This window comes from Gymnogyps californianus, chromosome 5, assembly GCF_018139145.2.
Source record: "Gymnogyps californianus isolate 813 chromosome 5, ASM1813914v2, whole genome shotgun sequence".
NCBI lineage: Eukaryota > Metazoa > Chordata > Aves > Accipitriformes > Cathartidae > Gymnogyps > Gymnogyps californianus.
Genome location: NC_059475.1, coordinates 14,453,784 through 14,476,747, shown reverse-complemented (window position 1 = coordinate 14,476,747; position 22,964 = coordinate 14,453,784). Strand labels below are relative to the sequence as shown.

Here is a 22,964-nt window from a genome sequence, read left to right as displayed (position 1 = left end):
TTCTTAATTCCACCTGCTGGTCCCATAGGGATTCCTTCTGCAAGACCTCATCTCAGCTGAAGATCCTTGTCAGATCAAACTTTTACTTGAAATCTAAGAGCTAGTGGAGTTAAACAAAACCAGCTATGCACAACAAGGCCTAAGAGACAATCTTCAGGACTCCAGATTACTTCCAAATTAAATAACACTAAACACCCAGCTCAAGTTTCCAGCTCAGGTTTATGTCAGCTCTGATTAATCTGTCTACTTTACCTACCTATCAAAACACAAGCTGGAGGGGGAAGCCTACCATTCTGTGACACACAGCAAAGTATCTCTGAAAATTGAGACTGATTTTGCATATCAGTATGCCCTGATCCATACAAAAGCTTGCTCGTCCATTCCCAGGGACTGCAAATGAACAAACTGAAAGCCCTCTGAAAAGGAAAAGCTCTAGACGGTACTGGGAAGGGAAGGAACAGTCAGTGAAAGAGCTATTGTCTGGGAACTTAATGATAGGCAAGAGAAGTAAGATACAGTAAATAATGAGCAATGCTGTTAGATGTTTAGTTTTTCAAAAACAGGATTATTATCTTAAACAGATGAGATTGTTTTTCCAACAGCTTTTTAAATGTTTTTGAAGATGCTTTATAAAACATGAAAGTTTCAGTATAAATCAGGCAGAGTGCCAGATCTAAGTGGTTTCCTGCAAACAAGCCTAAGCAAAAAAAAAAATTATACTGACGCACAAACATGCCTCTGCATCACTTGCCATTAATTATTATTTAACCTTCACTTTTTAAATAAATACATGGAGACTCATACATATCATGGGTGAGCTTCAGCTAAGCCACATGACGGCTCTTAGCTCATTACAAACATGAGGTAATAAAAAACTTATACAATTAACTTCCTTTGTTTTTGTTAGGAGCACATGCAGGATACTTTACCTGAGTAATTCAATACTTCCAGCCCTGACTTAAAATGCACATCATAAGGAAAGGATACTGAGTTTCAGCTAATTAGTCAACTAGCTTACACAGGGTTTAATTTCCTCTGTTTCTTTTTTACAACTAGCTCTGGGAAAAAACTCAGCTCCAGTACGAGTCAGCATTTGGCCCATGCGACAGAGTCAGAATATACCAATACTGACAGGAAAACCCTGAGACAGTTTTGTGTTTATACAATGCTGTTTGGCTGGGAAAGTTAAACTGCTAAGCACTCATTTAAACCAAGCAAATCTACTGGTAGAAAGTTTAATAGTGGCCAGTGCTAGAACTGGTCAAAGCTGTTACCATAAAAAAAAGTTTTCTGTATGTACTTTTTCCCTGTTTTGTAAAGCGTTTTCTCACTTTGTGGTAGTGATAGATACTGAAGAGGAGGAAAGAGAAAAGAGGTTTTGAACCATGTATTTTGACCATAATTTTGGCAAACATTGGGTGAAAACAAACAAAAACCACAAGCAACTGTATATGTATAAAATGAGATTTTGCAAAATACAAATCTGTGAATTTCCCTCTCAGTAACAATATCCAGAGCTTGCACATTTCAGGAGCACTGCTGGGACCCAATTTGCAAAAGTTCCTTAGTACCTGCAGCTAGAAAAGATTCCCAGCTTAGACCTGCACTGAACCCTGTGTCATAGCAGGACTCTTACAGCCTGGCTGCCTGAGCAAGTGTGAACACTGGTAAGTGCTGTGATGCAAGAGGCTTGTTAACCCCATGGTGAACCCAAGGAAGGGTAGTAACACTCATGGGAGTACAAGAATTACAGAAGTGGTTTTGGAAAAGAGCCAAGGTCTAAGTTGAGCGTAAGCTGAGGTTTATGTATTTTGCTACTTTGAACTACTACTAAAAAACAAGCCCAAGGAAGTGGTCAAGCTGAGAAGCTAACTCAGAATATGGATGCTCTTCCGAGGAAAAACAATTTTCTGCAGCGCTCTCAGGTCCTGACTCTCACCCCAACAGATGACCAATATTCATTACCAGATCAAAGCCAGCCAGTCAGTTTGTCTAGCAGCCTCCATCATGTTATCCTCATGTATGACTGAGATCAGCTCATTTATGGATGAGTTAAAAACTCCAGCAGATGGAACATACAGAGCTATCTGTTTCCAACTAGCATGCCCCAAAGAAAAGAAATATAAATCACCTGGAACCAGGAGAAATATTTTTTTTATTTTTGAGGTGTTTGGTCATTCAGTACTTCTGTAAGTGTAGTTTTATATTAGTGAGGAATGCCATAGTTGCAGTTAGATGAATGAAGAAAGGATTTTCTCCTTTTGCTTTTTAGTAATGTGCATCTGTGAGAGTTCAGTCCTTCAAAATTAAATGTGTGTAAAAATTTTGAAAGTCAATATTATGCAAGCAAGAATAGATATACAAGAAACCATACAGAGCACTAGAAAACTCCAAGAGTCATAGTTAATTCAGGCAGGAAAATAAACGTGGCAGAAGCCTTAGAAGGGAAAATAACGCTAGTACTGAATTCTCAGGCTCCAAAGGCATTTAAATCCCTGTTGTGTAACCACATCTATGTAAGTACACTTTTCTTCCTGCAGAGGTCTCCGCAATCAGGGGAGTTTTAGGCAAGCTCAAAGGTCAGTCAAAGAAGAAATCGAGGCTCTGAGCAGTAAACTCTTCAGACTCTTCTAATGAGTCACAAAAATCATCAACAATACTGAGCCATGAAGTCCGCAGTAGGATGGGTCAAGTTAGACTAGCGCATCTACTTTCAGCAGAGATTTTGTGAGGGGGGAGCTATCTAATGTGTCTGTCTCATTTAATAATTATTTTCCCCCCTATCTCTCCTCACACTTTATTGTGGCTACAGCTAAGCTATTTAATGTGTACAACATAAGCACATTCAGTATGCTTACATATGGATACAAATGCAGATATGTGATGCAACAGTTTCCTGCTGAGTGAGAAGAAAAGAAGAATTGTGAAAGCTACTCATCTGATAGGTCTTTCTGTAAGGCCATGTCTTTCCAGTTTCTTTTCTGCCTCTATCAGGGACAAGAGGAATATTTGAGGTCCAAAATAGCTCTCTCCCTGCACTCTTTTTAAATGCTTCAATTGATTCTCATTAATCTCTGCCTTCAGTTTAGGAGCTGAGTAAGCTGCTTCTTTCATCTTAAAATTAAATTTGCTTGATAGATTATTATTATTATTATTAGGTAGGGAAAACCCACCTGTCATTTGATGTGTTGGCTTCTGTTCCTTCAGACGTCATTCGTGGATCATTTGCTGCCTCAATGATTGTCATTGCTTTAAGCAATATTTTAAATCATTACAGAAAAATCATCATCTGGTGATTTCCAAATTATTTTTCATTTATAAAATTCTCTTAACATCCTGACTTTTGAAACATAAATCTAGAGCTATTTGGAGTGCTTTAAATAAAATACTTAGTGAAATACAAAATCAATAGATAGCATAAAATACCAACATAACTGACTGCAAAAACCATGTGTAAATTATATGGGAGCCAAACAAGTGCAGAGTGGTAACCTGGCACCAGCTCAAATTTTCAAAATGAAGTTGGAGGGAATGGCAATCTACAGGCACTGCTCCAATTTGATCTTGCACATTGAAGTGTACACCTCAGTAACCTGGCATAGTCTGAGGACTTTCCTTTTCAGCTTTCAAAATCTATTTCAATGAAACTTATCTTTTTAAAACAAGAAGAAAAAATCTGAAGGCTCTCTCTCTTCTGCACCTCAGCTAAAAAAAGAGAGGTGTATAAAAAGACAGAGCTGAGGGACACAGATGAGAAGAGAGGTTGTTCCTCCTACAGTGACTGCATCACATTGGGGAACCAAATGCCAAGTACACCTAATTCTATTAGCTCTCACTCTGCATGAACACTGCTCTGGAGTCATGAAAAAAATACAATAGAGCAGTGGCAAGATTTACTCTCAGCACATCCTTTATAATACCTGAATGCCACTGCAATGCCTTGTCCTGATCAGGTCTTACTGAAACATCACAAAACCCAAATAAAACAGGGCTGCTTTGACTGTTATGAAATTTTTGCGTGTGGACATGTTATCAGAGATCCATGCTTAAGCAATATGCCACTTTAAGCACAGGACAAAGGGAAGCAAAGCCTAAATCTGTGGGTGACATGGAAGGGCTCACACTAAAGGCAAAAGACTTAAAGTGTTCACTGTTGGGTTAGAAGACAGGTCACGCTTTTGTTATCAATTTATAGATAGATTTATGTATCAATTCATAGACTGCCTGCTGTGCCTCTATTGAAAAGACAGACAAGGTTTATCAAAAAAGTCTTGTACCTATTTGATCTGATTCTGAAAGTTTTGCTTTGTTCAGCAGCACTATGTGTTCAGTGATCACCAAATGAATATTTACTCTGTGAAAATTTATTGCAGACTGAAACCTCAACCATGAACATACCAACAGATGTGCACCTCTGTTGACATTTTTAACAGGTAGTGGTTCTCTTGTTTTTAAATGAAATTACTCACATGCTTAAGGCTAAGTGCATGTGTATATGTTCGCAGAATCTGGGCCAGGCCTGACATCTAAATGAGGATCTACTGATAACAGAATTTGTGTCCTCCAAAGGCAGCTGTTCACCAACTCCTTAGCTAAGTTTCATATTGTCCTACTTCACCAGTATTATCAAAATATTTGTCTTTAGTGCTACGCTTGCTGGCTCCTTTCTCCCTCTTCTAAAATGTATAATAGAATTAAAGTGAAGCAAGGTTTGTAAGGAGAAGTAATATCTTTTATTAGAGCAACTGATACATATCTCCTTAGACCATCAGGACTACAACAGCACAACCACTATAATTTAATTAGTCATTTTAACAGAACTGGAATAATGGTAGTGACCTCAGCCAAAGCATTTTGCATATACTTTTTTCCTACAGAGATCTGGCAGTGTCCCATAATCCTGCACTAACATATCAGTATATTCAATTCCATGTCTCTTGAATAAGTCCATCAAAAACACACTTGCTTTGCTCTCTGCATGATAAAGTGGGTACTACCACAAAGCAAACAAATTTTAATCGGCTGTGTAACTGGCAGAAGGTTTTCGACAAACCAAATGATACTGCAGAGATTAGCCACCAGTTGGTTTGGGAGCTTTTTTTTGTTGTTGTTGGATTTTTTGGGGGGTGGTGGGTTTGGGGGGGTTTTGTTGTGGTTTTTGTTTTTTTTTAAAACATGTTTTCACACTGGTTTTCAGTATTCAGAAACATGTCCCTTCCATGACTTCCAAAGCATTTTGTCCTAGAACTGCAGACTGTCACATCTGAAGATGGTCAGATTCTGCAATGACCTAAGAAGTCTTGCTACACTTGCCTGGGATTGTGCTGAAAGAAGCTACATTTACTAATTATGTATACATAGCTGTGTAATCAGGAGGTAAAACTGGAAACACCACCTAATATATACGAAGCCAGCAGTTGAGGAAGGGCAGTTCCTGCACTCTCAGATACGATTTAATGAATCTTGCAGAGGCTTTGACAGAAATGTAATTTGCCAAACCCAGCACATTTTTCACTGCCAATTAATTAAACAGCCTTACTGAGAAGAAGTGTCCAGTAAATTAAAGAGCTGCAAGCCCAGAACTTTACATTATCTAATTGTACTACAAACTCAGCTACTGAAATAGATTTGCCTGGTTATCAAAAAGGCCATGTGAAAAGCAGCTTTTGAAAATGTTGTTCCCCACGCTATTCCTTAAGGTTGACTTATATTTCTGTCTCATTGTAGCTCTTCATTCTCCTGTGACCTACACAATTACCTAGTGACAACAGTGAGACACAGTTCCCAGCTCCAGCTATCAATGATACCAAGTTTCAGTGTGCTCTGCACTGCATGTCAAAAGTTGCCTGAATTAGTCTTGAAAAGGTTATCCTCCTCTCTCAAAATTCAGAACAATAGAAGTCTCTTTGTCCATTCCTGCTTACTTGTTCATAACTTCACAAACATGATTTCAAAGCCTGGCTACAAAGGGCCATGGAAGATGAGCCAAAACAATGTTTTCGGATGGAAAAAAGTGCATTATGCAAACCAGAAGAAGAGTTGACTCTCCAGCCAAAGTGTTGTAAAAGGAATGCATCACTTGAACTCTTTCCATCTAAATCATCTCACATGCTTTTAGTGCACAAGCCAGTATTCTGTGGTTTTAAGCATACAGAAAGAAAGTTTCCAGTCTCTTCCTAATCATGAAGATTCATATGTTTTTCCTGTAAACAAGCACTACTTTGGAGAAAAAACAAGAATGATATTCCCCTTCATAAAACAGTGTTGAGAATGTGTTTGTCAACATGACCGATGAAAAACTCAGAAAGGATTATAACTTTGCATGTTACCTTTTTTTCTGGGAAAGAGACAAGAGAAGGGCCCCTTAACAACTTATCACCTTCTAATGACTTCCAGAAGTCCTGTATTTTGCTCTTAATACCCAGCCTTGCTCTATCTCGCTCAGGTGACAGAACAACAGGAAATTTGACTTTCCATGAATTAAAACTAAATTTTGAAAACTATGATTTCTTTGAAAATATTTTTCTTAAAAAAACCCAAATGCTTAATCTTTTAAGCTCTTGAATTCAACTCATTTTAGAATAAAATAGCTATGTAATTTTTATCATCTTATAGGCCCATCTAATCCCTTGTTCTGAAACTAACTGGGTGCAAAGCCGCTGAAATAGGCCATAAGAATTTTTCATATATTAACAGAAAAAAAAGAAATTTTAACACAAAGCTCTTCTCTGAGGAGTGAGACGCTACAGGCTGAGGCAGACCTCTACACTTGTGAGATTTTCTCATTGCTGGAAGTCCTGTGAATAAGCTGCTATTTGCCATTCAAAAAAAAAAAAAAAAAATCAACATTTCACTGCTTCTCAGAAAGCTGCACACTACTCTTGCACTTAAAAGGAGCAAACAACCTGCAGACATGCTTTTAAATGTAGCAACGTACGGGTGTCTCCATCCCAATCTCTGGCAATCTCACGCACCTTGTCTAGGACACCATTACTAATACTTTGCTTCCCCTGGTATTTTGCATTTGGAATATTCAAATATGAAGACAGCTATATAGTTCATTCAGAGGAGGCAAATTTGCGATCTGTTGTATGGTATGAAGTTATTTCTGTCATATACCAGGTACTATGAAAATAAAAACATTCATGATTGTGGAGCATTCACATGCTGTGACAATGAAATCCATGGGCCACCAGCTAACTTTTGTGTTCAGATTTTAGAAGTGGTGACTGTACCCTCATACCAGGTCATCCAAGCTCTCATAATCAAAGCCCTCTCCATAATTCTCACTTCTGTCTCACCCTACAGATACATGAACCTTAGTGGTTTTAGCAGCTGAAGTTTAAGGCAACACATATACTTCATCTGAAACAAAGTTACTCCCTGGTTTTGACTGAGTTTAATGTTTGAAACTGAAAGTTCAAAATAGTTTGAGCTGAATGATCAGCTCACATTCACCCAAAAGCTATGAATAAATTGTAGTTGCAGGTTCTGCAATAAACATTTTACTTAATTCCCACCAAAAGCTTGTTTTTCATATGTATCATTGACAGACTACATCCAGAAATTATTGTAAGATCATGGTTGTTCTTAAAAATCAGACTGCGTTCACAGCGAACAGTAGATTTTAGGTCACTCATGTTTAAGAAGTCTTAATGAAATTCATACAGTTTCCCAACCACAAAAATTGTACACTTTGTACTTGCTTCCCTCCTTCAGATTCTTTTTCTGGAGGTAAGTAATTTGATATAACGTGCTTTTAAATGAAGGATTCAAAGCAATTTATAATCTATACCTAGGCAATTTTGCTTAAAGCACAGTGATAAAAGCTGTGTCATTTGTTAAAAAGAAGCTTGTATTAATGAAAGTAACAACTGTTGTCACCAGTGTCTCTGGAATATCTTCTCTCAATGAGCTGATTCCAGGTGTCTTGCTTTCTGGAGTAGTTTAAATAGGGTAAGTAAACATACACTGCACAGTGTTAATATTTAGGCAGCTGCTTGAATGACTATTTGTATAAATCATTATGTTTTTGTGCCAGCTGAGCCTTGATCTGGGTCCCAGCTGAGTTGCAGCTTTTTAATGTAATAATGTTTCACATGCACGGTAGCAATTGCAGTACCTTGCACTATCTGTTTGCTATGTATTTCTCAACTAACTCTGCAGTTCTTTTATTGCAGCAGGAAGTTTGCCTCTGTGAAAATCACACAACTGAACTTCAGCGTAGAGCAAAAATTGGAGACATGCCTTCTAGCACCAGTCAACAAGCATTGTATGGACAGACCTGAAGCAGAGAAACAGCCACAGTCTTTAGCCTTTAATGAGGCCGCATGTCAGCATATGTATAGGAGACACTTTGTTCAGAGAGCTCTGCAAAACAAGGACCTAATGCAGCCTCAGGAAGGGAAAGGGCTGAAGAATTGCTTTAGGCAAACTATGTGCTAAAGATGTATGATTGTATTCAAATACAAACCCCCTTTCCAGGCAAAGTTGCTTCGTGTTGAAGACAATATCTGTTGGATTTTATGTGTGTCTTGACAATGAAAATGGTATTTGAAGTACAGTTATTCCTAATATAATTTGCAAGATGTACATTATCAGACAATCAAGATCACAATTTCTTTTTTTTTTTACCTTAAGTTTCATGAAATGCATACATTAATCTATCCCAACTCTCTGCCTTCAACAGTCCTTCCTACATGGGAACACTTGAGGTGAACGAAGTTTTCAAACCACACTCATGAAGGTTCAGATATTCTTCCCTCTAGAATCCTCAACAAATGTCTTTGTTGAGAACCAATCTCCCACTACATCATTGTATTTCTGTCCTAAACCTTAGGGCTGGATACACAAACAGGTTTGCATGTGCAGCACTAACATTGTTCTTCAGTTTCCAATCATGCTCACATCCCCCAAACTCCTTTCAGTTGTTCTGGTTTTAGCGATTTTACCTGTTTTCTGGATTATCTATTACCTGTATTATATATTGTCTCTGCATAAACTCTGGAATACCTAGACCAAGAATAACCATCCTTTCCAATGCAGTGAGCTTTCTCCTGAAAATTTTGCATGCTCAAGTGCCACAAGACACAGATGACAAAGCTCTCTTGGGTACAGGGACAGGCAGCTACAGGAATAATGCAAAGGAGGAAAATTCTGATTGCTTTTCCAGGGTCTCTCCACTCCTCTCTGAAGTGGGACTGGTCAGGCAGCTGAGACCAAAGAATGATCTCAAACCTGCTGGGGTTGCAGTGGATTATGAAGTAAAAGTGTACCAAACAACTGGACTTCCATAAGCAGCTTGAAGCACCAAAATTACCACTTGTGGAGCACAGGTTACGTAGAACAACATTTATTTACACATGGTCCTTAGTCACAAAATTAGACTATTTCTTCACTATCTTTCTACTTTAATTGCCTGACTAATTTGTTACTGTTGAGTTCCTGGAGATCTGTAGTTCAATGTACAACAAAGTAACAGTACCTTTTCAAAAGTCAGTAAAGTACGTGCAAGTGAAATAAAAAACCAGTTTTAGAATGGTTATTAACCAACTGATTTTGCATTATTGTACATACAACCAACTAGACTCACCTAAAAGAATAAAAGCTAGTCATTGCAACAACTACTTGGTTATTGTAATTATAGCAAAGATCAGTTTGTTTATCGAGGTGATGAAAAAGTAATAATGGCTTTTTCAAGTGTGCTGGTAAGAGAGTAGTGCAGATATATTTTTAAAGATGCACAACAGGGAAGAACAAGATTTTTTTTTTTAATTGACGAAAATATTTTTGCTTAAAATAGGCAACTTTCTACATCTTTAGAAATTAGCACTCAATTGTTACTTTCCTTCATTAGTAAATGAGGACAGTATTTCCACATTGCAATCCAAAAAGTCACGCAAGACAAATGGTTTAAAACCAGTATAACATCATTCACATTAAATTTGCACTAATTATAAAGAAAGCCTAATATTCAGGTATCTTAAAACTCAAGAAAAAAATCTTAAAATACTCTCTACTTGGATTGCCTCCTGTGGAATACTGACTTCCTTACTTGCTTTCTAAATAACCATCTACATTAACACAGATGTTCTTGTTACCTTCTTGTGTTGCTACTGAATTGGCAAGATCAAAGAGCATTGGATAAATAAACAATATTCCTAATGTTTTTAGTAATTAAGCACTGCAATTACTGCAGAAAGTATACCACCCCCTTTTAGTTCACCTCCCAGACAAATGTTGCATTAGAAATGACAGCTCTCGCTGCTTTCTTTTAAGTGGTCTTTTAAACAATTTAATGGTTGTGAAATCTAATTGGAAAAAAAAAAGGGGGGGGGCTGGGTTGTGTGGGGGTTTTTTTGTTGTTTTTTTGTTTTATCTTGAATTACCTAATCTGAATTGTTTGGAGGCCAAGCTTTATTTTTTTGAATGAAGTTTCTGTTATTAAAAATCAAGTTCAAATTGCACTGATGTTTTAATGCACTAGGTGGCATAATGATATGCACATTAGAGCAAATTAAATGCTTCACCACCACCCAGATACTTAGTTGGATAATAGAAGCCACCCATTCTGCCAGATAAGGAGTCCTATGGTAATTTCTGTAATGACAGGAACGCTAATATTTTTAATCCTCTTTTTTGTTCTTTGCAAGAGTACTTCAAATTTTGAAAGAAAAAAATCATTCTTATTTAAAGAAGACAATATAAAAAACTGGAGTGCTGTTCACATCAAAATACTGGTCATCTGATCCGTGCACTTTCCATTGATTCCCTATGGTTAGAATATCTCGTTGCTTCTACATAGGTGTACGAGAAGAGTGAAAAGAGAGTACAAAGAGTAGTAAAACTTTCTTGTTTACTATCCTTCCTCAGCTCTATAAACTGGCAAACCTAGGCTGTCACTAGCTGATAGATTATTTACAGATGACATAGCATTGTACTGCCCTGTGTTGTTTAACCTCCATTAGCACTTGGAGGGACATTAACCTCCTTGCAGAGAAGATTTCTTTGTTTCTTTTGATATATGAAATATCTCATTCTCCTCCACCAGAAACCCAGGCAAATACTGGACCCACATAATACACGGATCCTCAGCAACACAATTTTAGGCAAAGAAGTTGACAAAGTGATCACCAAATACTCCTGTCATAAAGCTGTCTGTTCAGTCAGGTAAGTACGATTAATGTCCAAGCCCCTCGTGTTGCAGACTTCGGTTTTGCCAAGATGTGATTTAAGAATTGAAGGCCCAGGTGAAAAATGAACTACTGAAAGCAGTGGTAGGGATTTCAGTCAAAAATCCTTTAAACCCTACTAGAATCCTGATTGTGACCAAATTTACCCTGAGCAGTTTTACTTGTGACCAACATTAAAGTAGATCAAAGACATATGAGCTTGAGAGTTATCACTTTTTCTAGGACTCCTGTTTTGTCAGCTTTGATACGGGCCACGTTAAATGCATGTTGACACTGCCAGGAATTGGACCAGGTGAGTTGAATCAATCTTTTCCATTTCTACCTCTATTAATTCCACTATTATAGCGGACATAATGAAAGATCCTTTTAGACCGATTCTGGTGTCAGTCTGAACCAGCATTATGTCAAAAAAAATTTAAGTAATCTTCATTTACTGTAAGCTCAGAGACTTGCTTTTTGCTGCAGATGTTCTGTCACAGTTTGTTTGAATTCTGGGCAGTAAATTACAAGATACGTCAATGTAAAGTGGCAGTGAAATCATTTATCATTAACTTGAAGAGGCCATTATTCAGCTGTGGAAGATGACTGTTTTATGAAATACAAAGGATGAGATCATGATTTAGTGACCAGAAGTGTTCATTTTCCAAAACATAGCAGTATGTAGTGAGAGTGAGAAATGAATGGAGTCTAAGCAGTTGATATAATTTTATCTGGATAATGTTTTGATGTTTGCCATCCCGGTTAAAATTGGCTTTTATGAGACCTGCTGCTGATTAGCAGACACATTTTCCTATTGGCTAGCTACTATATCTGTCCCAGTTCTTTCTGTGCAATTACAACTCTCACAAGTTACTGCAGTACCACAAGCAGGTGCCCTACCTGAGCGTCAGGAAAGGTTTTAAAGAGGTATAAAGCTTTCTGTCTTTTAAGGGTTATTTGAAATATTGGAGTTTCTAAACAAACACTTCAGAGTCCAGAAATAATAATTTCCCTAGTTTTTTTGATGTAATCACCAATGTGTTTACCTGTTTTATGAAAATTATCCCCACTTAGAAAGCTTATTTGTGCAAGCAACTGAATAGGATAATGTTATTGCTGAGACTAATTCCGTGAAGCCTGAAGATGTGTTCAGCACAGAAAAAATGACCATAGTATGGAGCACAGTATCAAATACCACCAAGTTATCAATTCCTAGAAGAGATTAAAGACAGGACTTCTCTGTTTTACGACGCAGGCAGTAAAGAACGCTGAAGTGCCTACCTTTTCCAGCTGGTGCATCCCTTCCTCTACACAGCAAATGGATGCCAATGTTCTCAGTGTCTGGGGATAAAGGCACCTGAAACAATCCTGGCGACAGATCTTAAAGAGAGCAACTACACCTCCTTCCTGCAGGGAAAAGCAAAAATCAGAAGAGCAGCACTGAATGTTTCCCTAGTATTTAACTGAGATTGGGATAGGGGGCAGATTCCTTTAGCAATTTATCCAAATTAGCTATCATCACAACACCAACAAAGAGGACGTTAAGCTCACACAGAGAACTCAAGTTGATTAATGCTTATACACTAAGTGATGAAAAAATAATATAGCCTCAGTGGGAGGTATGCTTAAGTGATTGACTTTTACCAATTACAAGCGCAATTTAAATTAAACTTGACATTCATGTGAAAATTACAAAGAATTATCAATAGGCAGCAATTGGAGTGACATTTAAGTGATAGTTCAACCATATGCTATTAGTTTAAAACAGATTTTTGTTAGCATATATTTCCCATTCCTCTACGTTTCTGAGCTCCATACAATATTTACTTAATGCTAAAATATGAAAGAGAAGATCATATGGTTGAAAAGCTACTGAAAATAAGGTGGAAATAGGTGTCAAGTTCTATACAGATACAATGCATATCTTCATCCTCTAATACATAAAATTCGCGTTCCTACACGTTTTTCTTTAAATATGGCAATAATGACAAAGATTTGAGTATATATACATCATTACAGTAGCCATCCTAAATCATTTCCAAGACAGCTTGTAAACATATGTGTTGGCAAAGTTCACATAATAAATGGAAAGATAAAAATAAATACAGACAATATATGTGCTTCATGTGGCTGGGTTTTTTTGGATTGTTCTTAATTTCAAAATGTTATGCCATCAGGTAGACTAAAGATGCCTTATATTATGTAAGAGCAGACATATAATGAAGAGGAAAGCATTGAAAACATTAATGACAGATGAAAGATCTCAGACTAAAGTATTCAGATTACAGTAGAAAATTAAAAATAGTTGGAATCATGGACCAAGTGTAATATACACCCTTCTTTTTAAGCCTGTTTCAGTAGCCTCTGTATAAAACTATAGATTTTCAGATTCACAGAAATAATCTTTTTCTCCGCAACCATTTGTGTTATTTGAAAGCTCAACAGATTGTACTGACAAAACACCTCCGGACTACAATTCAGACTTCACTCATTTTCAGAATTCTACATTTTTGTGCTAGTTCTGCTGGAATAGAGAATAATAGAGCAAGCAAAGCTATCTGTTCAGTCTAACAAAAATATATACTGATTTATAAGAAAGTTAGAATTAGACAAAATTAACACCTCAATATATTTTCAAGATAGAAGTTTTATGTTATGTCTTTGCATATGTATATGTAATTTCTGTGAGATCAGTAAAAACAGTAGGCTTACTGAGGTTTGTTAAGAGTAAAATTTATTTCTGGAATTGTAAGAAGTGCACATCTATCTATATGAGTTATTTTATATCTAGAACTGCTATATATAGCCTACCACAGAAAGACATTTCTAAGCCTTTAAAATAAAAATAAAAAAAGAGGTAGTACACTAACAAAAAAGTTTCAATCATATTTTTCCTTCCACAAAAGGATATTGATATTTCACCCAAGCAGTAATTGAATTATCTATGAAAAATATAGAAAAAACCTATTACAGTATTGTCCCCAAACCTAAGGTAACCAGGTTTTTCTTAGTATTTTTTTTACTATCAGTTTGAAAGTCCCCACAGTTCAGTGGAATCGGAGATGATCTGATTCTCTGCTTTAGTCATAATAAGCAGAAGTATATGGACAACACTAGTAAAGCTCAAGTGATGTTGGCACATTTGCTTCAAGCTTTCTGTATGACAAATGGGTGCCCTGCTTTTGCCTCTGAGGGACGGGAAGTGATTTATCACTGCATTTGTCAGGAGGACATCTAAACTGTTTATTTTGTGCCCTGTGTGCCATTACCAAGCTGTAAAATATTGATCACACGTAATGAACCTAGAGAGCTGTAAGTGAAATATGGAATAGCTAGGAAACACTGAGCCTGATTCTATGGTTTTGATTCTATGGTTTGTCAAAAACACTTCCCTCACTTGGATCTCAGCATTCCTCAGGATTTATTTACCTTTTTCAAGATTTGTCCCCTGTATCTTTTGCAATGATGACAAAACTATTCTATCTAATAGGGATACACATAAGTTGGTCAAATGGGTAAACAGTGCCATTCAGATAAAGAAACATAACAGCACTGGGCTTTGCTTGCTTTGGAGATTAACTTGCACCTTTCCAAAACCTCCCAATATGTCTAAGCATACTTTTAGTTATTCTTTGAAGACTTTTTGGCATTTCCAGTTTTTGACCAAATAACACATGAAATGCTGCTCTTGCTGTAATTCAAGTTTCACCTGGGACAGGCTTCACATACTCTGTGAAGCAGTATCTGAAAGAGAGGAGAACTTGCTTTACTGCTTGATGACCTACTTCTCTCCTATATTGGATTAACAGGAATTCAATTTTGTGGAGACATCCCTGAGATGCTGTTCAGAAGGGCTAGGAGCCGATAACAAAATCACCTGAAATACAATCACAAAAAGTATGTGAAGGAGGTCATGAGTATAAAAAGCCCCACTGTACATAGTGAGTTGAATGAATAAAGAGGGCAGGGAAAAGGCATCCAACTCTAAGGTGTAATATTTTGCAGTTTCAGCCTGAAATGACTCAAAGTGCAGTGAATTCTCATCAAGCCTTTCCTCATGATGGAGGACAACATTTACAACTAGCTTGAAAGATGATCTCCAAAGAAATCCTCATAGTAAATACTTACTAGAAAAGGAACTGATGTACAAAGAAGGTAAGGCCAAGATGTATTAGAAACTTCTCAGAGCAAGTGATGTGCTGCACATCCATATGGAACTCGAATAGTCAAGCATTCTCCAAAGAAGGGTGTGATAAGCAGGTATGGCTATCTTCATTTTTGCCTCCCTCTCTTTTAGGAGACTATTACAGCATCCAGTTCAATACAGTTGGTATTAGACTCTAATTATCATCAGTGAAATGGATTTATTTACAAAGACTTTTTTCTTTATCACTCTATGTCCCAGCATTTATTTATTGTAACTCTGGAACTGATTTTTACTGATTCTTCTGGTTCTTACAAAGCCAAATCAATTTAGAACCAGTTTACTTCAAGTAATGCTAATTTTTGACAGTTGCTCAAGTCCACTCAAAATTTATAATTTCTGGGGTTTAGTGTCTCCTTATGCTCTCAGAACACGAAGGCAGAGTTTTAACAACCAAGACTAATTTATAATGTTTAAGATGAAAGATCCCAGGATCAAAATCTAATAGATATAATGTAATAAAAAAGACTTTTGTAAATACATCCCTGCAATGCAACCCCAGACAATGATACAGCGAGTTAGTCACATTGTTTGATGCTTAAGTACGCGTCATAAGACTTGACAGAGGAGTATTTTAGCAACATTTGGTTCCAAAGGTAGGAAACAGATCTGCAGACAGAAACCTGACTAAAACATTTCCCTGGTAGTTGCAACAAATGCTTTACTTGGCTCTTCCTTTCCTCATTTTCTCTTTTTGCTTTCAAAATTATCTAACCTGGTGGAGTTTCCATTATGCTGCCACCAGTGTAGTTGCTTGTAGAGGAACACTACGTATTATGGTTCAAAACTCACAGCTCAACATTGGTTTTTCTATTAGCTTAGAATTCAAGGATTATTATTATTACTTTTTAGGCTTTCTCGCTTCATTTCTTATCTTGCCCTTGCTACTACTCATTTGTGTTTGTGATTTGTGAGATCTTAGTCTTTATACTTCTGACAGCTAGTGAGATGACTAGCTGGCTGCCAGGGTGAGTCAGCAACATGACTCTTTCACAGCAGATTACAAAGTTACATGCTAAAAAACAAGTCAGAGAATGCCTCCAGGTGGAATAAAATTATAGGTGACACTTCAGCATAGGGGATTAGCATTTCAAAGCCTTTTTAAATTTTGGTAAAATATTGGCAGGGGAGGAGAGGGAGGGAGAAGACCGAAACCCTTACCAAAATGTGAAGTGAGAAACCAGTTCCTATAACATTGTAGCTTTACAATATTATCATGGTTCTTTGTTTGTATGTCCAAGATTTTGGTGTGGTTTAGAGTTGTAATTTATAGCTTGGGACAGGAAAAAAGCTAACAGTAGTGTTCCACAAGATCACACGTTGTCATGGAGAGTAAGACTTCAAGGTTACATGAACAAATTTGTTGAGTTTTGCTTTCACTGTAAACAAATACTCCACTTCTCTGGCTAGTTTTTACCAAAGATAATATGACAACTCTCAAGGGAACTTCTGTATCTGTGGGAGGTTTTGAGCGCTTTGCAAAACCTGAATCTATTCTCACCCTCTTAATGAGTGGGCGCAGTTCCAGATTTCCGCCCCGCCCAAATCACCCTGCACTTTCACTGTCATAGCTAACTACTCAAGAGACTGAATTCAAAATTCTGGTCTGTTACGATTCCTCTGCCACCTTGCTCACTGATGCAGATAACTGAGGCAATATAGAGGGTGAAGGATGATGGTGAGTCAGGACAAATGTATTTCACAGTGCACAGAGGAAAGATACAGGACAGGTGATGCAATCACCACTGTAATTTGGCAACAAAACACCACTTAGGGTTCTTTGCATAAGGGGATGCATTTCCTCACTTGTAAACCTGTGACACATCCAGGTTTTAGCAATAAATTTAGTGCTTCATGGAAGGTCAGACTTCAATCCTGCTAAATTAAACTGTTACGGAATTCACACAATGATAAAAAGCATAAGACCAATTTTCCTCAATTTGTTAGTTCTGCATTTCCTCAATACTCAACATTTTATCATTGTTTTTGGATACCACTGAGTGGAGCTCAAATACCAATTTAGAAAAAATTAAACCCCTCAGGCTGTTGCCAGGATCCACTACACATTTCTGAGTCTACCTCATTCTCAGCCTTCAGAACAGAGCAGTACCTTTTATGGTGCAAACATCCATCTAAAGGCAGATCTGAAGTAAAATGAATTAAATGCTGCTGTTTAACCTCATCTCTGAGCAGGACAAGGGATTGGCACACCACTCCACAAGCAGAAGTCTGGGAAAGAAGGTTTTCTTCCTTCTATATACACTGCGGTTGTGATTATCCTATTCTTGACCTCGCACAACTCCCTGCCTTTCTCACTTTTTCAAGATCCAAGTGTCCTCAAAGGTGCAAACTCTGCAGGGATTGCCAGTGTCATTGATCTTGGCAGAATGATTTGTTTATACCAAAAGTTACCATCAACTACTCAGTAAACGAGAACACAGACTGCCAGAAGTAACTGTAATGACATTCCTCTGTAAAAGGAAAATAATGGATGCAAAGTATTTCTAAAATTACAGCTTTAATAATATCTCTAACCTCCTCTGTACACACAGCTGAAGAGATTTTTGCTGTTTCTCTGCGTAGTCAGCCATATGCATGGCCAATTGTAAAGTTCCTGTCCACTTGCGTGGCTGGTACTTAAGAAGTCCTGTCAGGAGAGACTAAAAAGATGCCCAAGATGCTGAAGGGAGTGGTAATACCTCAGGTGGCACAAAGACAATTGTAGTCAAATCAGTGCCCAGAAGCCTGTTGGAGTTTACCATCCTACTGCAGTTGCTTGCACAGGCATTTGAGCTTTATTAAATTAAAGATTTGGGGGTTTGCAGACCTTTTTTTTTTTTTTTTTTAAAATCTAATAGGATAATTGTGGTAATAATCTCTGCAGAGTAAGGCTTGCAAAAGCAGTAAAAGCACAAAAAAAAAAAATAGTTTCTCATAGTAAATTTTGTTGTTCTTTAACCTAGATTATTTTTCTCCTGAAACACAGAATTTCATCTTGTACTGTACATTTCAAAACTCGCAACCAATACTGTGTTAAGTAAAATTACTCACTTGTATTACTAGTTTACTTTGGATTAATCCATATATCCCCTTACCTTAGCTATGATACGGCACAGATGAGCACCTTCCTGGGTAAGGCTGAATAAACTACTAATTGCTGACTCAGTGATGTACATACTATCCGACAATTCTATTTGTCGCAGCAGGTTCTGTGTGACGTAAGATAATAAACATAATTTACTTCCAATGAAAAACATTAGTGTTATATCTAAAGATAAGACGGAGTAGAAAGTCTAGTTCATTTAATCCATATCATCTTGCTTCTCACCCAGAGAAAGGAAAAAAGAACATGGGCAGGAGTCAGACTGATAACACTAACACATTTGTCATTGCATTTGAATAGATGTAACCAAGAATAGCGATATTCAAAAATAAATATGAATAGAGTAAGAGAACAGGTATGTGTGTGAGAACATTCAATAAAGAACTTTTCAGCTATTTAGTAAATTATTATTGGGTTTGGCCTGGGATTGAACTAAAATTTTCAGAAGGCAACTAATTGTCTTAGAGTAGAAGCTGTATCACAAGGTGATACAAGATTTCCACCTTATTTATAAGGAATTTTGCTATACCCTCTAACACTACTTTCTAATGCTCTGGGTTCATCACTATTCTCAGTCTGCACAGAAAATGTCATTGACCAAGACAGGGAATTCTTGTAGAGAAATATCGTTTATTTCTCCAGTGTAGGAAATAGGTTAAATATTTTTATCTTTGTAAATAGTTATCTTGATTTTGCATGTGTGCCATTTCAGCTTCACAGAGAAACACAGCTGTCAGAAGGATATGAATTTTTATTTAATTTTACTCTTTCTGAAAGTATATACGATCATTAGAGGAAGAGTTAATTAGATTTGCAAGAGGAAGAAGGTAAGCATTTTTATATTTAATCCAACTTTGAAAGAAGTGCAAGGAAATATCCCACATTTTACACTTACTTATACAAAATTCAATTATCTTCCCTTTAAGAGGCTGTGTTCTCCCACCTTTAGCATTAGAAAAATGTTCCATAAAAGACATAACTTATCAGTTCACATTTTGATATGAACCTATCCTGAATAAAATCCTGATACACTGATTAGAAAAGAAAGCTCTTGAATACACAATTTAAGCTGAGAGTTCTGGCCTCTCACACAGACACTTAGTCTGTTCCAGAGCAGCAAACTACCCACAGACAATGTGGTTTTATGGCAGAAGTGAGCATGTAGCCTGACTGAATGGCTCAGAAAACTGTTCTTTAAAATGTTTTTATTAATGACCTCTAATCCAAGTTTTCAGCCACACAAATACACGAGATGATGCAGAGTAATTAATTCTGCTCCCTTAAAAGAGACTAGGATTTCAGGTGTATCAGTAGGTGCCAAAGTGCCCAAAGACAGAAATATTAGTAATGAAGAACTGTTCTTCAGATTAAAAAGAATAAGCATCAAAACAACCACAACCTGCCCACTGATTTTGCAATATGCAAAATTATTTACACACTTCAACTCATATGTAGCATTTCATGTAGTTCTCATAAATCCTAACCAAAACGCATTAGCAAGTAGCTTGTTAGTTTGACTGTAATTCTGCAAATGTATTCTGGAGATTCTCACCTCCTAGTAATAATCTTTTAAAACTATGAGGGATGTTTCTGAAAGAGCTACAACTTTTTTTGCTATCTTAATGCATCAAGGTATGTTAGAGTTTAACCAATACCATGCATTAATTTTGTTTTAGCACCATAGTAAACACTATTTAACTATTTCCTCTTCACTAAGCCTCTCATTTCCTCTTTTTCTGCAGGGACAGCACAAAATTGCAGCATAACATCACCTCTAAAATATACACAAATTCATTGACCATAATTACATTTGGGGTTGTTTATTTGAGGAAGATTAGAGGGTGCAAAGGGATTTCTAATGAGATCTCAAGAAAGAAACCAGTGTGTCAAGATAGATTGGTTAAACTTGCAAGTTGCTACTATTTCAAGAATGGTCTAATGGAAAAAAGTTTAAAGCATTTGTAGTCTCAGCCTAATTACTCAGTGTATTTATCTACATTTAATCACCACTGGAAACTATACATCATGCCTGCAATGACACAGCACCGTTTCTGGAAGGTTACACACACACGTATAACCTGTACACAACACTGTATTTTATCACTACTTCCTAGAGTCTAAGACATGCACTGGTTAAAATGTGTGCTGTAATAATATACTTGCTATATGTACATCTTCTAAAAAGTTTAGCTTTTAATGAAAATCGTTGAGAGCAGGAGAGATTTTTTTCCAAGGTTTCAAAAGAAAAGCAGTGTCTGTATGAAAGGAAGAGAAAATGTGTCCAGAGGTCTTATTAACAAGACATTGTCCAGAAATTAGGTGCCTTGCAGTGAAGGAAACGTATCAGGAAAAGTAAGTAACATAGTGAGCCACAAGATCATTTTGTTTGGGATTTGAAGTTATTGCAGAATTTGAGAATACAAACACCTAAATCTCTTTGCAAGATATTTGAACTACTGATCATAAGTTTGCTGAAAACTGAGAGCTGTAATTCTACTTCTCCTCTTAATGGATACTCTCCCTCAAGATTCAACAATTTTGAAAGACTTTTTTTTTTTTTTTTAAACTATAAACTAACCTGTGCCTCATGTGTTAAAACCAGCTCTATCAACTGGCCAAAATACTGAGCAACGGTAGTGAGTGTTTCATTAATACAAGATTTCATGGACTTCAGTATCTGTTCATCTTCAGTTTGTATGCACCTGAAAAGAAAGAGACAGGAAAGAGATGAAGGAAAAAAAGATGCAGCAGACAACTATTGTTTTATCAAGCTGATTGTCACAGGTGAGCTCTGTGTTAATAATGGGGATATAACGGGAATTCAACTGTTCATGAGGACGCTGTCTTTGTGCCATTAGCATCATACCAGACTTTAATCAAGGCTTTGTCTACAAATAGTAAGTATACCAAGGGACAACAGTGGACATTAATGAATAATTTTGGGATCACAATTTACTTCACAGACTGCAGGCCAAATTTTGCTGCAGATGCTGTGTGTTTATACCAGTGTAAATCTGCTATTTTCCACTTATGCTAATAGTTACAGTCACTCTAGGATGCCTGCATTTCAGCTGCAGCTGTGTATATCCATCCGTCTTTCATGACCAAAGAAGTGCTTTCAGTAACTTTCATTTCTTTACCTTCTTTGCCATAGTTTGGTGATAGCAGGATAAGGACTCAAAACGGATGTGTGTCCAGATGAGTAAAGTTCATTTAAATTTAAACAGCATACTCAAAAGTAAAATTTGGCTTTCTATGCAGAAAGATTACATACAGCAGCTTTACAGAGTTAGTATAACTATCCTGTAACCAGTGATATTTGGCTGTAACTGAAGAAATGAGATAAAGATGGAAAACATACAATTCAAATGAAATAACTAATACTTCCTCACAGAAATGCATTCATTTGAATTGTCAAAACATATTCCACCCAGGCAGGCGACTGTAATGGAAGGTATAGTTTGGTTGATCACTGTCTCCACCTACACAGTAGGTCCCCTTGTCAGCTTTACCTATCTTTCACCTATATCAACTTTTTGTCAAACAGACAAGGAGGGAGAGGGCTGATTTGGGGCAGACACTATGAGATCAGAGCTCTCATTAAATCAGTGTGTCTCATAGTAGACTATAAAAGTAAAGTCTGAGCTGCGTGGGTTTGGCCAAAAAGCAATAGTGCTCAGGAAATGTTCTTTCCTGATAATTAGATAGTGTCTTTTTCCCTGATGATACCCTGAGCAGAATGACTTGCACAGTGTTTAAAGCAAATCGAAAAAGACTGATTGAACTGTGCTGGAGGAAACAGAATAACTTACGTTAGGCAGGGGAAATATAATGAGAAGAATTATAAAGAGATTCTTATTTTCCAGTCTCAGCATTCTGGAGTGCATGGAGCTGAGTAAACCTACAACTGCAATTCAAAGGAGGGTGTATTTATTTCAGTTTGATTTATTAATACATGGATATGTGCATACAGGAACATGTAGTATGACAGTCTCGTAACATAAGTTTTCACACCAGTTGAAATCTTGGCTCGATAGAACTTGAAGGGAACTTTGTCACTGATATCATTAGAGCCAGGCTTTCTCCCTTGATGTCTAAAAGCCCTGAAAAATCCACTTGCATGCAGCTTTGTGACTATGCCAGGCTCTCTGTGCAACAGCAGATTCCATCTTTCATTAGGATGCAGTTTAGATAAAAGCAACTCACTTCACTCACTGGATGCTAACAATTAGAAAGCCTTTCAGAGCTGCAGGGGGCCTAGTTCAAACATTTGAGGGTGTTAGTGGATTTGTACTTCTCATTGGAAATTCTACAACATAAAACAGCAAAATGAATATTTCAACTAGAAAATTTAACTTACCTTTCTGTGAATGCTGTAAATTCTGAACACTTGTCTATTAAAAGTTTTTCAAACTGCAGAGAAAGAGAAAGTGGTTTTAAAGCAATATCCATACACACAATTGCTTTTAAAAATAAATAATGTTGG

The 22,964-nt window shown here is 37.0% G+C and overlaps 1 protein-coding gene across 1 annotated transcript in view; it reads right to left on the bottom strand.

Moving 5' to 3' along the window:
• The window catches only part of INSC (INSC spindle orientation adaptor protein), a 139,715-nt gene that overhangs the window by 45,306 nt on the left and 71,445 nt on the right, over positions 1-22,964 (bottom strand). Inside the window, exons 4-7 of the mRNA XM_050897501.1 lie at positions 22,839-22,891; positions 21,057-21,180; positions 18,471-18,584; positions 12,453-12,578 (exon numbers count right to left, since the gene is read on the bottom strand). Of these exons, the coding sequence (XP_050753458.1) occupies positions 12,453-12,578; positions 18,471-18,584; positions 21,057-21,180; positions 22,839-22,891 (417 nt within the window). The remainder of the gene's footprint in view (positions 1-12,452; positions 12,579-18,470; positions 18,585-21,056; positions 21,181-22,838; positions 22,892-22,964) is intronic.